Source organism: Aquarana catesbeiana, linkage group LG03 (assembly GCF_042186555.1).
Source record: "Aquarana catesbeiana isolate 2022-GZ linkage group LG03, ASM4218655v1, whole genome shotgun sequence".
Taxonomy (NCBI): Eukaryota; Metazoa; Chordata; class Amphibia; order Anura; family Ranidae; genus Aquarana; species Aquarana catesbeiana.
Window position 1 is genome coordinate 625,619,290 of NC_133326.1, and position 13,739 is coordinate 625,633,028.

A 13,739-nucleotide genomic window follows, 5' to 3' on the forward strand; every position below is an offset into this window, starting at 1 on the left:
TTTTTTTTTTTTTTGCACAAAGTTGTCACTAAATGATATATTGCTCACACAGGCCATGGGCATATGTGGAATTACACCCCAAAATACATTCTGCTGCTTCTCCTGAGTATGGGGATACCACATGAGTAGCACTTTTTGGGAGCCTAGCTTCATACGGGGCCCCGAAATCCAATCACCGCCTTCAGGATTTCTAAGGGCGTTAATTTTTGATTTCACTCCTCACTACCCATCACAGTTTCGAAGGCCATAAAATGCCAAGATAGCACAAAACCCCCCAAAATGACCCCATTTTGGAAAGTAGACACCCCAAGCTATTTGCTGAGAGGCATGGCGAGTATTTTGCAGCTCTCGTTTGTTTTTGAAAATGAAGAAAGACAAGAAAAACGTATTTTTTTTTTCTTTTTTCAAAAGTTTGTGACAAAAAGTGAGGTCTGCAAAATACTCACTATACCTCTCAGCAAATAGCTTTGGGTGTCTATTTTCCAAAATGGGGTCATTTGGGGGGGGTTTATGCCATCTGGGCATTCCATGGCCTCCGAAACTGTGATAGGCAGTGAAGAGTGAAATCAAAAATTTACGCCCTTAGAAAGCCTGAAGGCGGTGCTTGGTTTTCGGGGTCCCGTACGCGGCTAGGCTCCCAAAAAGTCCCACACATGGGGTATCCCCGTATTCAGGAGAAGCAACAGAATGTATTTTGGGGTGTAATTTCACATATTCCCATGGCATGTTTGAGCAATATATCATTTAGTGACAACTTTGTGCAAAAAAAAAAAAAAAAAAATTTGTCTTTTTCCCGCAACTTGTGTCACAATATAAAATATTCCATGGACTCGACATGCCTCTCAGCAAATAGCTTGGGGTGTCTACTTTCCAAAATGGGGTCATTTGGGGGGGTTTTGAACTGTCCTGGCATTTTATGCACAACATTTAGAAGCTTATGTCACACATCACCCACTCTTCTAACCACTTGAAGACAAAGCCCTTTCTGACACTTTTTGTTTACATGAAAAAATTATTTTTTTTTGCAAGAAAATTACTTTGAACCCCCAAACATTATATATTTTTTTAAAGCAAATGCCCTACAGATTAAAATGGTGGGTGTTTCATTTTTTTTTTTCACACAGTATTTGCGCAGCGATTTTTCAAACGCATTTTTTGGGGAAAAAAACACACTTTTTAACATTTTAATGCACTAAAACACACTATATTGCCCAAATGTTTGATGAAATAAAAAAGATGATCTTAGGCCGAGTACATGGATACCAAACATGACATGCTTTAAAATTGCGCACAAACGTGCAGTGGCGACAAACTAAATACATTTTTAAAAGTCTTTAAAAGCCTTTACAGGTTACCACTTTAGATTTACAGAGGAGGTCTACTGCTAAAATTACTGCCCTCGATCTGACCTTCGCGGTGATACCTCACATGCATGGTGCAATTGCTGTTTACATTTGACGCCAGACTGACGCTTGCGTTCGCCTTTGTGCGAGAGCAGGGGGGGACAGGGGTGCTTTTTTTTTTTTTTTTTCCTTATTATTTTTTTGCTTTTTTATCTTATTTTTAAACTGTTCCTTTCATTTTTTTTTTTTTTAATCATTTTTATTGTTATCTCAGGGAATGTAAATATCCCCTATGATAGCAATAGGTAGTGACAGGTACTCTTATTTGAAAAAATTGGGGTCTATTAGACCCTAGATCTCTCCTCTGCCCTCAAAGCATCTGACCACACCAAGATCGGTGTGATAAAATGCTTTCCCAATTTCCCAATGGCGCTGTTTACATCCGGCGAAATCTAAGTCATGAAATGCTCGTAGCTTCCGGTTTCTTAGGCCATAGAGATGTTTGGAGCCATTCTGGTCTCTGATCAGCTCTATGGTCAGCTGGCTGAATCACCGGCTGCATTCTCAGGTTCCCTGTTGGGACAGGAGAGCCAGAGAAAAACATGGAAGACGGTGGGGGGGGGGGGCATTCCCTCCCACTGCTTGTAAAAGCAGTCTAGAGGCTAATTAGCCGCTAGGATTGCTTTTACATGAAAGCCGACCGCTGGCTGAAAAGAATGATACCAAGATGATACCTAAACCTGCAGGCATCATTCTGGTATAACCACTCAAAGTCCAGCAACATACCAGTACATTGCTGGTCCTTGTTGGGCATACATTGTAAACTTTTTTTTCAGGCAGCCTGTGGGTTGAACGAAAAAAAGATCTTGATCGGTGGGTATGCCCACCATTAGAATACCTCCCTTCATCCACCCACTTCTAATGATGGGCATACATGCACCGTTTTATATATGCCGAAGCATGGGGGCATCCTCCCGCAAAAGGCAGGAGCAAATCGCTCCTCCACCCACTGCTGCCCCCACGCTTCGGCATATATGCTGAAGTATGTAACTGTGGTGGTGAAATCACCTCCGACAGCGCTGGAGTCACGGCTTTATGTATCGTGGGAGCAAACGCTGTTGCTGTCAAGATAAATAAATCCGCGCTGCAACTGAATGGCGTACCTGCTAAGCAAATGATGGTTAACAAAAAACAAAGTAACATTACAGTATAACAGTAATACTTACCATACCTGCAAAGCAAATACAAAAAAAAAAAAAACATAGTAAAAAATAAAACATTTAACGCAACCTGTGCCTACCTAAAATATATATATGCCGAAGCATGGGGGCATCCTCCCACAAAAGGCAGGAGCAAATCGCTCCTCCACCCACTGCTGCCCCCACACTTCGGCATATATGCTGAAGTATGTAACTGTGGTGGTGAAATCACCTCCGACAGCGCTGGAGTCACGGCTTTATGTATCGTGGGAGCAAACACTGTTGCTGTCAAGATAAATAAATCCGCGCTGCAGCTGAATGGCGTACCTGAAAACAAAAAAATGGTTAAAACACATTAAACTATAAAAAAATTACATACCTGAAAAGCAAACATGATAAAACATAACAATAAAACATTGCAGAATAGAATACAGTAAAAAAGAGAAGAACAATAGAGAGAAAATAGAGAGAGAGAGAACAATAAAAACGACAACTATTTTTGGTTTTTTTATTTTATATTTTTTTTGTGTATTTTTTTTTTTTTTTTACATTTTTTTTTTTATAACTGTAACTTTTAAAACTGTAACGGTTCCAGGTTTGGGTCTCTCAAAATGCGATGGCATCTTGGGAGACCCTGTGAAAGTGTGTCCTAGTCTGTGCAGTGCTGTACCCTACGCTAAAACTCAACTAGTGTATGGTAGCGTTCAAAACATTCACCAATGCAAAGACCAGGATTGCCAGGACAGGAGGGACAATAATACCGGGTGTCACGCCTAAATCCGCGCTTGCTGCAGACACGACATTTTCTTTGGGGGGCTCGTTGGGTAGTGGTACTCTCGAGGACATAAGGAAAATGCCTCTCATGCAGCCGGCCTACTGCATTTGGTTGGGGAAGGTGAGGTGGAGCACCGTCTGGAAACAGAAGGGCTCTGACGATCTCTTCCTGGAATTTAAGGAAGGATCCAGTCCGTCCTGAAGCTCTGTATAGCACATGAGCGTTCAGCAAAGCCAATTGAAATAAGTATACAGACACTTTTTTGTACCAGCGTCTGGCCTTACGGGCAATTAGGTACGGCGCCAACAACTGGTCGTTGAGGTCCACCCCTCCCATATTTTGGTTATATTCGTGGACACAGAGGGGTTTCTCCACAACACCAGTCGCCGAAGTAATTTGGGTCGTCGTGTCTGCATGAAGGGAGGTAAGAACGAAAACATTCTTATTGTCCCTCCACTTCATAGCGAGCAAATTATTACACTGCAAGCAGGCTCTCTCCCCCAGCCTAAGACGGGAATCTACAAGCCGCTGAGGAAAGCCCCGGCGATTAGGTCGCACGGTGCCACATGCTCCAATTTGATGATCAAAAAGGTGACTAAAAAGTGGCACGCTCGTGTAATAATTGTCCACGTACAAGTGGTACCCCTTTCCGAATAAGGGTGACACCAAGTCCCACACTATCTTGCCAGCGCTTCCTATGTAGTCAGGGCAGTTGATCGGCTCTACGTGACTATCTTTGCCCTCGTAAACCATAAATCTACATGTATAGCCTGTGGCCCTGTCACAGAGCTTATACATCTTGACCCCGTATCTGGCACGCTTGCTGGGAAGGTACTGTTTGAATGACAAGCGGCCAGAAAATTTAATCAGGGACTCATCAACGCAGACAACTTGATGGGGGGTAAACAAGTCTGCAAAACGTTGGTTGAAGTGGTTTACGAGGGGCCGAATTTTGTAGAGCCGATCGTATCCAGGGTCTCCACGAGGACGACAGAGTTCATTGTCGTTGAAGTGCATGAACCGCAAAATCTGCTCGTATCGTGCCCTGGCCATGGAGGCAGAGAACACGGGCATATGGTGAATTGGGTCAGTGGACCAATATGACCGCAACTCACTCTTTTTGGTTATGCCCATGTTGAGGGAAAGGCCCAGAAAGACCTTAAATTCGGAGACCGTAATTGGTCTCCAATCTCTGGCAAGGGAGGACTGGGGAATAGTGGCGATGTGTTGACCAGCGTACAAATTGCTTTGGTCCACAATAGATCTATAGAGATCTTCGGTGAAAAACAGTGAATAAAAATCCAGTGGCGTAAAATCAACTGTTTCCACCTGAATTCCGGGTTGGCCAGTGAATGGGGGCAATACGGGTGCTGCAGAAGTGGTGGGTACCCAATTCGGATTGGCCAATGCAGCAGGAAGGGCACTATGGGCACGACGGGCCTGTCTTTGTCTTCTTGGTGGCAGCGGGACATTACTTGTGCTTGCCACCTCACCAGCTTGAACTGCACTTATGGTACTCGCCACGTCACCACGTGATACTGCAGTGCTGGATGTACGACCAGGGTGTACTAGGCCGCTGGTGCTTGCCAGTTCACCAGAAGGAGTAGCGGCACTAGTACTGCTCTGCTCCATACGAGGGACCTGCGGTTCTTGCACTTCAAGGACAGAAGAAGAAGTTCGGGGTCTGGTACGCCTGACCCTAGCAGGGACCACAACTCCGTCGTCAGAGCTATCTGTCATGGAGCCGCTGTCCTCTACAGGTTCGTATTCTGAGCCTGAACTTGACAGATGAGTGACTTCCTCTTCACTATCTGTCATACTCAGAAACGTGTAGGCCTCTTCACTAGTGTACCTTCGATTTGCCATTTTGGCCTCTAAATTTAGGGGTACACTAGTGAGACTCACAGGCAAAAAAGCTCCTGACTGTCAGCGACTGATTCAAAAAGCTACCAAAAAACTGTTAGCGATCGCAGGGATCAGGCCTGACTCTGCGAACGCTGCAGTTATGTGTGCTTAGTGTTTTGTGACAGTTATCGATTGATACTGCACTTGGGTGGGGTGGGCTGGGCTGGGCCGAGGAGCAAAACGCAGGTGCTAGCAGGTATCTGGGCTGATCCCGCTAACACTGCGTTTTTTTGGGGGACCCTAAACTGCTGGGGAGTATAGATCTGATCGGATCAGATATCGATCCGCTCAGATACTATAGCACTAAGGGAGGTGTATGCTGCGTGCGTGGGTGTTAGCGGTACTGGCGCTAACCTGACGCTGCCTGGGGCGACGCAGACCTAAGCTGACCCTAAAAACTTAAGTTATATCACCGCCGGGCAATTAGGGGGTTAAACCTTTATAAGGTAATAAACGGCGGGTGCCCTAAAACTATAATAAACTGTAATAAACTATAATAAACTACAAAAAACAAACCAACTAACCAGCGTCACCCGTAACAATTATATGGTGATCACTGGTGAAAGGGTTAACTAGGGGGCAATCAAGGGGTTAAAACCTTTAGAAGGTAGTATATGGGGGTCCCTGTCGCTATAAAACACTGACAGCGAACCTATATACTTACCTCCCTAACTAGCGTCACCTGTGTCACTAATACAGCGATCAGAAAAACGATCGCTTAGTGACACTGGCGACGGGGGGTGATCACGGGGTTAAAACTTTATTAGGGGGGGTTAGGGGGGTACCCTGGACCTAAGGGGAGTACCCTAGACCTAAAGGGGGCTAACCTAACTGCCCTAACACTTATAACTGACACAAACTGACACCAATGCAATAATCAGAAAAAAAAAAAAACCTGCTATTGGTGTCAGTATGTGTGGGGGTACAGGGGGGTGATCGGGGGGTGACAGGGGGGTGACAAGTGTGCCTGCGTGTTCTACTGAATGTGTAGTGTTGGTGCACTTACTTGGATGTCTTCTCTCCTCGGCGCCGGACGAAAAGACCGTCTTGAGGAGAGATGACATCACTTCCTCGGCTTCTGTTTACATTCACAGAAGCCGAGGAAGCACATCATTGGCCAGGAGCGATCGCGAGGGGGGAGCCACGAATGAGTGGCCTCCCCCTCACCTCCGATCGACCCTGACCTCGATCCGACCGCCGCTGGCACCGGGGGGGGGGGTCCGATCGGACCCCCCACCCGCGGGCAGGCAAGGACGTACCTGTAAGTCCTTTTGCCTGCCCGTGCCATTCTGCCGACGTATATAGTCGTGCGGCGGTCGGCAAGTGGTTAATTATTATGATTATTATTAATTGGACAAAACCAGTTATAAATCACTTTAATGAACATATAGGAATTATGGGAATAATTAAGTTTATCTGGTTGTAGAACAGGTGTCAGATTTATGGTTGGTTACATTGACGTAGATCTTAGCGACCAATCACATCTAGGACAGATAGCCGAGATAGGCTTGTAAAAGGGTATATTAATGCAAGCTCTACAATTGTTAGACAGACAAGTCAGATAGGAGCTCATAAGGCTGAACTATGTATGCTGCCCTATTGCATGGGTCATAGAGGTCAAAACCAATAGGCAAATATCTATCCTTTTGTTGTAACTTGTTTCCTCGTACAAGTCAAATAAAGAAGACTTTTTAACTTGTTCCAGAGTGTGGTCTCAGGTGAATTTCGCTCACAACGTCTTGTAATAAGAGAGAGTAAAACCATCCGGAACCGGTGCTTTGCCCGTTTTCATTTACTTTAGTGCCGCATGCAATTCTTTGGTCGAAATGGGTAAATCTAGGTCTGTTGCTATATTATTGGAAAGGGATAGCATACCAGAGGATTCTAAGTAACTTCAGATCCGCTTGTGGGTATTTTCACTCGTCGTAGGCGATGTCTGTGATGTCAAGTTATGCAAAACTGTCCCGAAATGTCTTAGCGATATCGGTTGAGGTGCTAACCATCTTGTCATCTTTGGTTTTGAGTTGCAATATATAGGTGCGCGCCCTAGTCGACCTTAGTGTATTTGCCAAGATCCTGCTGGGTTTATTATCATACTCATAAAACACCCACCTGCAGCGTACCAGCTGTGCCTTAGCTTTATCCATAAGCACTGAATTTAACTTGTCCCTCAAGTCCGAGAGTTTATCTTCCACCGGTTGTGCAGGTGAGGTTTTATGAATCCGCTCGAATCCATTGATTTCTCGGAGCAGGGTGTCGATCTGTTTGGACAGTTGTTTTTTACGGTGGGTCCCCAATTTAATGAAAGATCTCCACATCACACATTTGTGGGCATCCAAAAGTATGAGTGGAGATTTGTCCTCAGTATCGTTGACCGTGAAATATGAGGTTAAGTCTGTAAGTAATTGTGCTTTGTACGGTGGGTCAGACAGTCAGTGCATGGTCTGATATAGTGAATGAGCCTACTCCTGCTGAAGTGAGGAAGGGAAGAGCTTTCTGTGATAGAAAGATATAATCGAGTCTGGTATATGTATTGTGAAGTGCAGAAAAAAAAAAATAGTCCCTTTCTCGGGGATTGAGGTTTGGTCAGCTATCAATGAATGGTAGTCATGCAGCAGAGTTTTATTCTTTCTCAGGTTTCGGTTGTGACAGACAGGACGCCCCCCTCGACGCATCAAGAAGTGGGTCCAGAAATAAATTCAAGTCTCCCCCCATCAACAGAATACCATCCTTGGGTTGTCCCAGAAATTCTAAGCATGGGATCAGAGCAGAGATTTGTCTCTCATGCGGTAGTCACAGACACGCAAAGGTGATCTTATGTTCCCAGATGTGTCCCTTAACTATTAGGAAGCGACCTGATGCATCGGTAATGACCTGGGTCACCTTCCACAGAAGTTGGCTAGAAAGTAGAATCAAGACTCCTTTAGATTAATTTAAAGTCTGGAGAGGTACTGTGGTAGACTGTGGGGAACCTGCGATTACTCAATCTGGGAATTTTATCCTTTTTAAAAGGAGTTTCCTGTAGGAACACTATATGAGATCGGAATCTCCACAACTCTAAGAATTTAGTACGTTTTTTCTGGACTATTAAGTCCTTTCACATTGTAAGTCACATTTAAGCATCATATTCGCAGCTTTCCTAGGATCGAATCCCGGAGTGGCGTAGCACTGAAAAGGGGTGGGGGGAAAAGAAAAAGAAAAAAAAAAAAAAAACACAACGCACACTACTAGAACAGAAACAATAAAAAAAGAACAGGTAAAAATAAAAGACAAAGCAGACCTAAACTAAGGAAAGAAGGGACTCTAGAAGAGGCTAGAGAGAAAAAGTTCCTGACAGGATAAGATTCACGGATCCCGTCAGGGCGAATTAAAAAAAAAAAAAAAAAAAAAAGTACCACGCCTCTGGCTACCCTCTTGTAGAGGAGAAGCGTGTATGGTGGGGAAGTAGTCAACCACGGCAGTGCACTGAGATGTGCAAACTATGGAGATGGACTCTTCTAAAATATATACGTTTAGCTAACCAACCCCCGACCTAGCAAACCCGAACACCCCCAACCCTAAGTGTCTCCCAAAGTACATCCCCAAAAAGGCAGGCAACAGAACCCTGACAGACATCCAATGGTACACTGCCGCTCCAGATGGCATTCCGCTAGGTGCAGAAGGGAGGTGGTGAATATGCTCCTGCTACTCGTGCCCGTCCAGGTTCTGAGCTTCACCACCCCCATCTATGCCATCTGGAATGGCAGCCCCCCACCCAAATAGCCCACAAATGTGTATAAAAGAGGCTCACAACCCATCAGCCACCTTGCTTCCAGTTAACCCTGGCTGTTGAAGTGCCCCTCCTGGGGCCCCCCCAGGAGTAAATATACCAAAAGCATATCCCGAAACAGCAAAAAACATTCAGTACACAACAGAAAACAAAATCAAAACTTGTGTACCGTATCGCCCCCTAGACTACTTTACCAGAGCAAGTGGTCAGTCGGCTGCCAGCCAGAGGGCCCCAGTATATGGCTACACTCCGCCCCTGACGTACGAGCAAACATAGCCCGCTAGCCCCTGATGACCTCTCTGTCTGGCAAACAGTGTTTCTGGGAACCACTGACCATCATTCCCCAAGCCTTGATCACAGGACTCATCGCCCCTTAACCTCCATAGTTAAACTCTCCCACCTTGATGCAACAAAAAAAAAAAAAAAAAACAACAAGAAAGAAATGTAGGCGGTGGGCCAGAATAGAGTCAGTGTCCCTGATTGAAAGTATCCCAATAGGGGAGGGCTGGTGACAGTTTACAGTTCTAGCCACCCATTCTCAGCCAGAAATCACCAGCTGATATGGCCCAGGTTCCTAGCGATGTCTCCCTTCTGGAGGAAACACCAAAACTGACGGGCTAAAGGGAAGGGGCGACTTAAAAGTCTGGTGGAGGCGGTGTTTCCTAAGAGGGGAGGAGCCGAGGTCTCTCGAGTGTGCTGTCCTGAAAGACGAAAGAGGGAAGAGGGAAAAATTGAACCCGGCACAGCACATCTCGTGGGACTTCCTGGGAGACATCTCTCATTGCTGGGACCCTATGCACGCGATCTATTTCAATTGCAATCAACGGAGGGTTTCCCAGCGGTAAGTTAAAGATTGCTGTAACAGATGCCCAGAGATCTGTCCCCACCGCTGCCTCGAGAATACCTTTTAACCATACACCGTTTCTCCTACTGCAGTTCTCGGCATCCTCCATGTGTAGTTGCATTGTGACTAGGCGCTGCTGGTAGGAGCCGAGCTGGGTCTCCATTGCATCCATGCGGGAGGTGGAGGAGATGTGCTGTTCTTCCAGGGTCTGTACACGCAGGTAAACAGCTTGAGCTCCAGATCTAAGCTCGTCTATGCCCCCACGCAGGGTGTCCGTCCATTGCCCCAGCATTGCTTGAATATCAGCCTTTGTAGGCAGAGCTTGGAGCAGCTGCCTGATGTCCGCATCCTCAGAGGAGACAGAGCGTGCGGGGCTGTGCGAGTCCCAGGAGGTGACTGGGGGACTCATCTGCGGCAGCATCTGGGTGAGGATGGGGGATTGTGGAGGTGCAAACGTCTCCCCAGCCGCCGATAGCTCCCTTCTTGTGGATGGACCAGGAGTCTGACCGAGCCCACCGTCCTGTGGGTTCTGGCGAGTAGGTGCCATCTTAGCTCCAGCTGTCGGCACGGCCTTGGTCCTGACGGAGAGGTAGCGGGTTATGTACAGGTGGCCGGGTGTGCTCTGAGAACGGGGACCCTTACCCTTCCGTGACATGGGTCGATCAGGCCCGCAGGCGGGGTGGAATCAATTGTAATCCGCTCTATCTACACAAAGCTCAGCTAGCTTGCTGCTTCATACCGCTATGGTCAAGCCACGCCTCCAAATTTGTTGCAATTTTGTTTGTCACATGTATTCATGCAGCTGTTTTTCAAACGCAATTATTGAAAAAAGTACACATTAATTTTAACGCAAAATAACATAATATTTCACCCATTTTTTTGGTAAAATATAAAAAATTATGTTATGCCAAGTAAATAGATACCTAACATGTCATGCTTTAAAATTGTCTATGCTCATGGAATGGCGACGAACTATGATACTTAAACATTCCCATAGGCGACGCTTTAAATTTTTTTACAGGTTGCCAGTTTAGAGTTACAAAGGAGGTCTAGCGCTAGAATCTTATTATAACATTTGCGACGATACGTCGCATGTGGTGCGAACACCTTTAAACATAAGCATGCACGACCTATGTATGCGTTCGCTTCTGCGCGTGAACAAAAATGGTATTATTATTTTTTTTTGTTTTATAACTTTTATTTCCATCACAAGAAATGTAAACATCCCTTGTGATAGAAATAATGGATGACAATCCCATTCACTTTAATGGGAAGGCTGGTGATGTGGCAGTGACACAACAAGATGAAGGACGTGGCGGCAGCAGGTGAGTGGATGCCTGCTAACACGCACTGCCATGATGGATCTAAAATGACAGGTGCTCTTTAAATGTAAGGACGTATTCTTGCTGGCAGTTGGAATTTTTAATATTTGCAAACAAAATTAAGGTTTCCTAGTTAAAATAATAAGCTGTCAGGTTAGTAAAACAGCGATATCATAACCGATTCAATCATACAGTTTGTAGTGTACATAAATTTGCAAAACAATGGGATAAAGAAATATTCCTGAACTTTGTTTTATCTCATGGTTACTGTGAAATTGTGTGAATGCATCAATGCCCCCAGATGAAGACACGTGACGGTGTCGTAACGCATAGGGATTGGCTGGAGCGATACACACTATCTGAAGCATAAGTGAGAGGGCGCTGAGAACGCCAGACCGTTTTTTACATTTACCCTGCCTGTTTTAACTATAAGAGATGTAAGAGCATTACTTAAATAAATATCCCCCCCTTGATTTTAAAAGTTTAATGCACTAGTGGAGCCTCTTTTCTCCCCCCTCCCTCTTTATTTATTTTCCCCCCCAAAACTGAGTTTACCAGAGCGGAGCTACATAGAGGGAATGTTGGAGGAAAAAATAACAAAGAAAGAAAAGGCTGCCAGAGACCACTCCCACTCCTTAAAGACATACTACTGAATGCCTGATTACTACCAATTGAAGGTGAGGGTTCTGTGAGACCACACTAGGAAACACCACCAGCAAAAGGATACACATTTGTCACACCTTTATTTTCAAGATTAAATAGAAGAATTACTCACAGACTTTTACATATATTAACACCCACCTACCTCCTTTCAAAGCACTTCTTTATCTGAACACCTGCACTTTATTGTAGCACCAAATGGACTTTTTTCACTCATTTTAATGACCACTATTTTTATGTGTATTTTTTAGGATTACACTCATGTTTGATTGCACATTTTGATTATTGATTTTAGAAGATCTCATTTGTTTTTTATTCACTAGGTATTACCATTTTTTATGCACGTATCCATGTTTTATGCACGTATTCTTTTATGCTGATTACAGGGTGGCATTTATATTATTCTAGCATTTGATTATTGTTTCTAGAAGATTTCATTGGTTTTTATTCACCAGGAATTGCCATTGTTCATTCTTTCATGCTGATTACAGGGTGGCATTTTTATTATTCCAGCATTTTATTGCAACTATTTGAATACCATCACTATATTGGCAAATAGCAGCGATTATCATATTGCAAAACAGAGATCATTGATCCTAGCAATAATAACAATAAGTCACCAGTGTCCCACATCTGCATTATAATATGCACTTTGCATATTCACCTACACATTATATTTTGGTTTAATATTGCGCGAAATGTATCTAAATATTAATGCATCAATGCAGTGCATTTTATCTCAGCTTGCAGAGCTTGGATTAATTGAATGAGTTTACCAAAAATTTAAATATTGCAGAATATACAGCCTCATACTACATAACTAAGCTGCATTTCATGCTGAATAAACTAAATGATTAATGTATCTTAAATAGAAAACTCTTTAGATCATTGATTTTTATCCACCCTGAGCCCAAGGCATGATGAAAGCTGTACAATAAGATTACCTGTCAGGTAGAGGCGCTAAATCAGGTGGTAGTCCAAATCCTTGATTGAAGCTGGGACCAGGGCCACCCATATCCATCACTGGTTCATGAACTGCATACCCTGTGCAACAACAACAGCATTGGTGGGGGTTGAACAATGGCAATATGCACCATCCCAGACACCCATCTTGACTTTGGATGGCTCTTGCAAATTGTCAGTTGTGTAGGGAACATATGAGACCATACTCTGAAGGCCAATCTCACTGACCAAAATTTTAGTTTTCAGGGGGCACTGATGGTGGGGAGGGGGAGGGGTTTGCTGGAGTTCTACTTTATGTATGAATGAAGGCATAACATTTCTAAAAATGTAAATTGTAAGCCAGTCAAAAAAATAAAAAAGGCCAATTTATTATTTATACTATATATTAATGAAAGGATGTAACACTTACGTTGCCACTGACCTCCACGATCCACGAAAGGCCCTAATTAAGAAGTAGGAGAGAAATACTTCAAATACATACTGCATAAGAAATGTATTGTTCAGCAACTGATGTTTGTTTAGTGGTAGAGGAGTCTAGCACAATCAAAACAAAGACTACTGAAGAAACACACATTAGTCCTAAAGTATTTATATCACCAGGGCAAAGGCACCAATCAAGGTTTTGACAAAGATGTACTGCCCCAACTGAACTACTCTGCTCTGCGGGCATTGTATGTTCCTGTATCAGGTGAAATTTCATGCATATACAGCCTACTGCAGGGCTAACTAACAAAAATGTAAGCGTAGGATAGTTTTGCCTTAAAGCGGTTGTATACCCGCTGAAAATGTTTTTTTTTTTTTTTTTACCCCTGTAAAGCAAAAGCCATAATGAGCTAGTATGCACCGCATACTAGCTCATTATGAAATACTTACCTAAGAATGAGGCGTCAGTATCTTACCTTATCTTACCGCGATACCCGGAAGACACGCCGAGGCAACATGCCGGCTACCTCGGCGTG

The 13,739-nt window shown here is 44.2% G+C and overlaps 1 protein-coding gene across 2 annotated transcripts in view; it reads right to left on the bottom strand.

Moving 5' to 3' along the window:
• Window positions 1-13,739, bottom strand: part of LOC141133187 (uncharacterized) — a 70,938-nt gene that overhangs the window by 42,888 nt on the left and 14,311 nt on the right. For both annotated transcript variants that reach the window (XM_073622389.1, XM_073622388.1), the window contains exons 3-4: window positions 13,190-13,222; window positions 12,762-12,861 (exon numbers count right to left, since the gene is read on the bottom strand). In XM_073622389.1, the coding sequence (XP_073478490.1) occupies window positions 12,762-12,861; window positions 13,190-13,222 (133 nt within the window). The remainder of the gene's footprint in view (window positions 1-12,761; window positions 12,862-13,189; window positions 13,223-13,739) is intronic.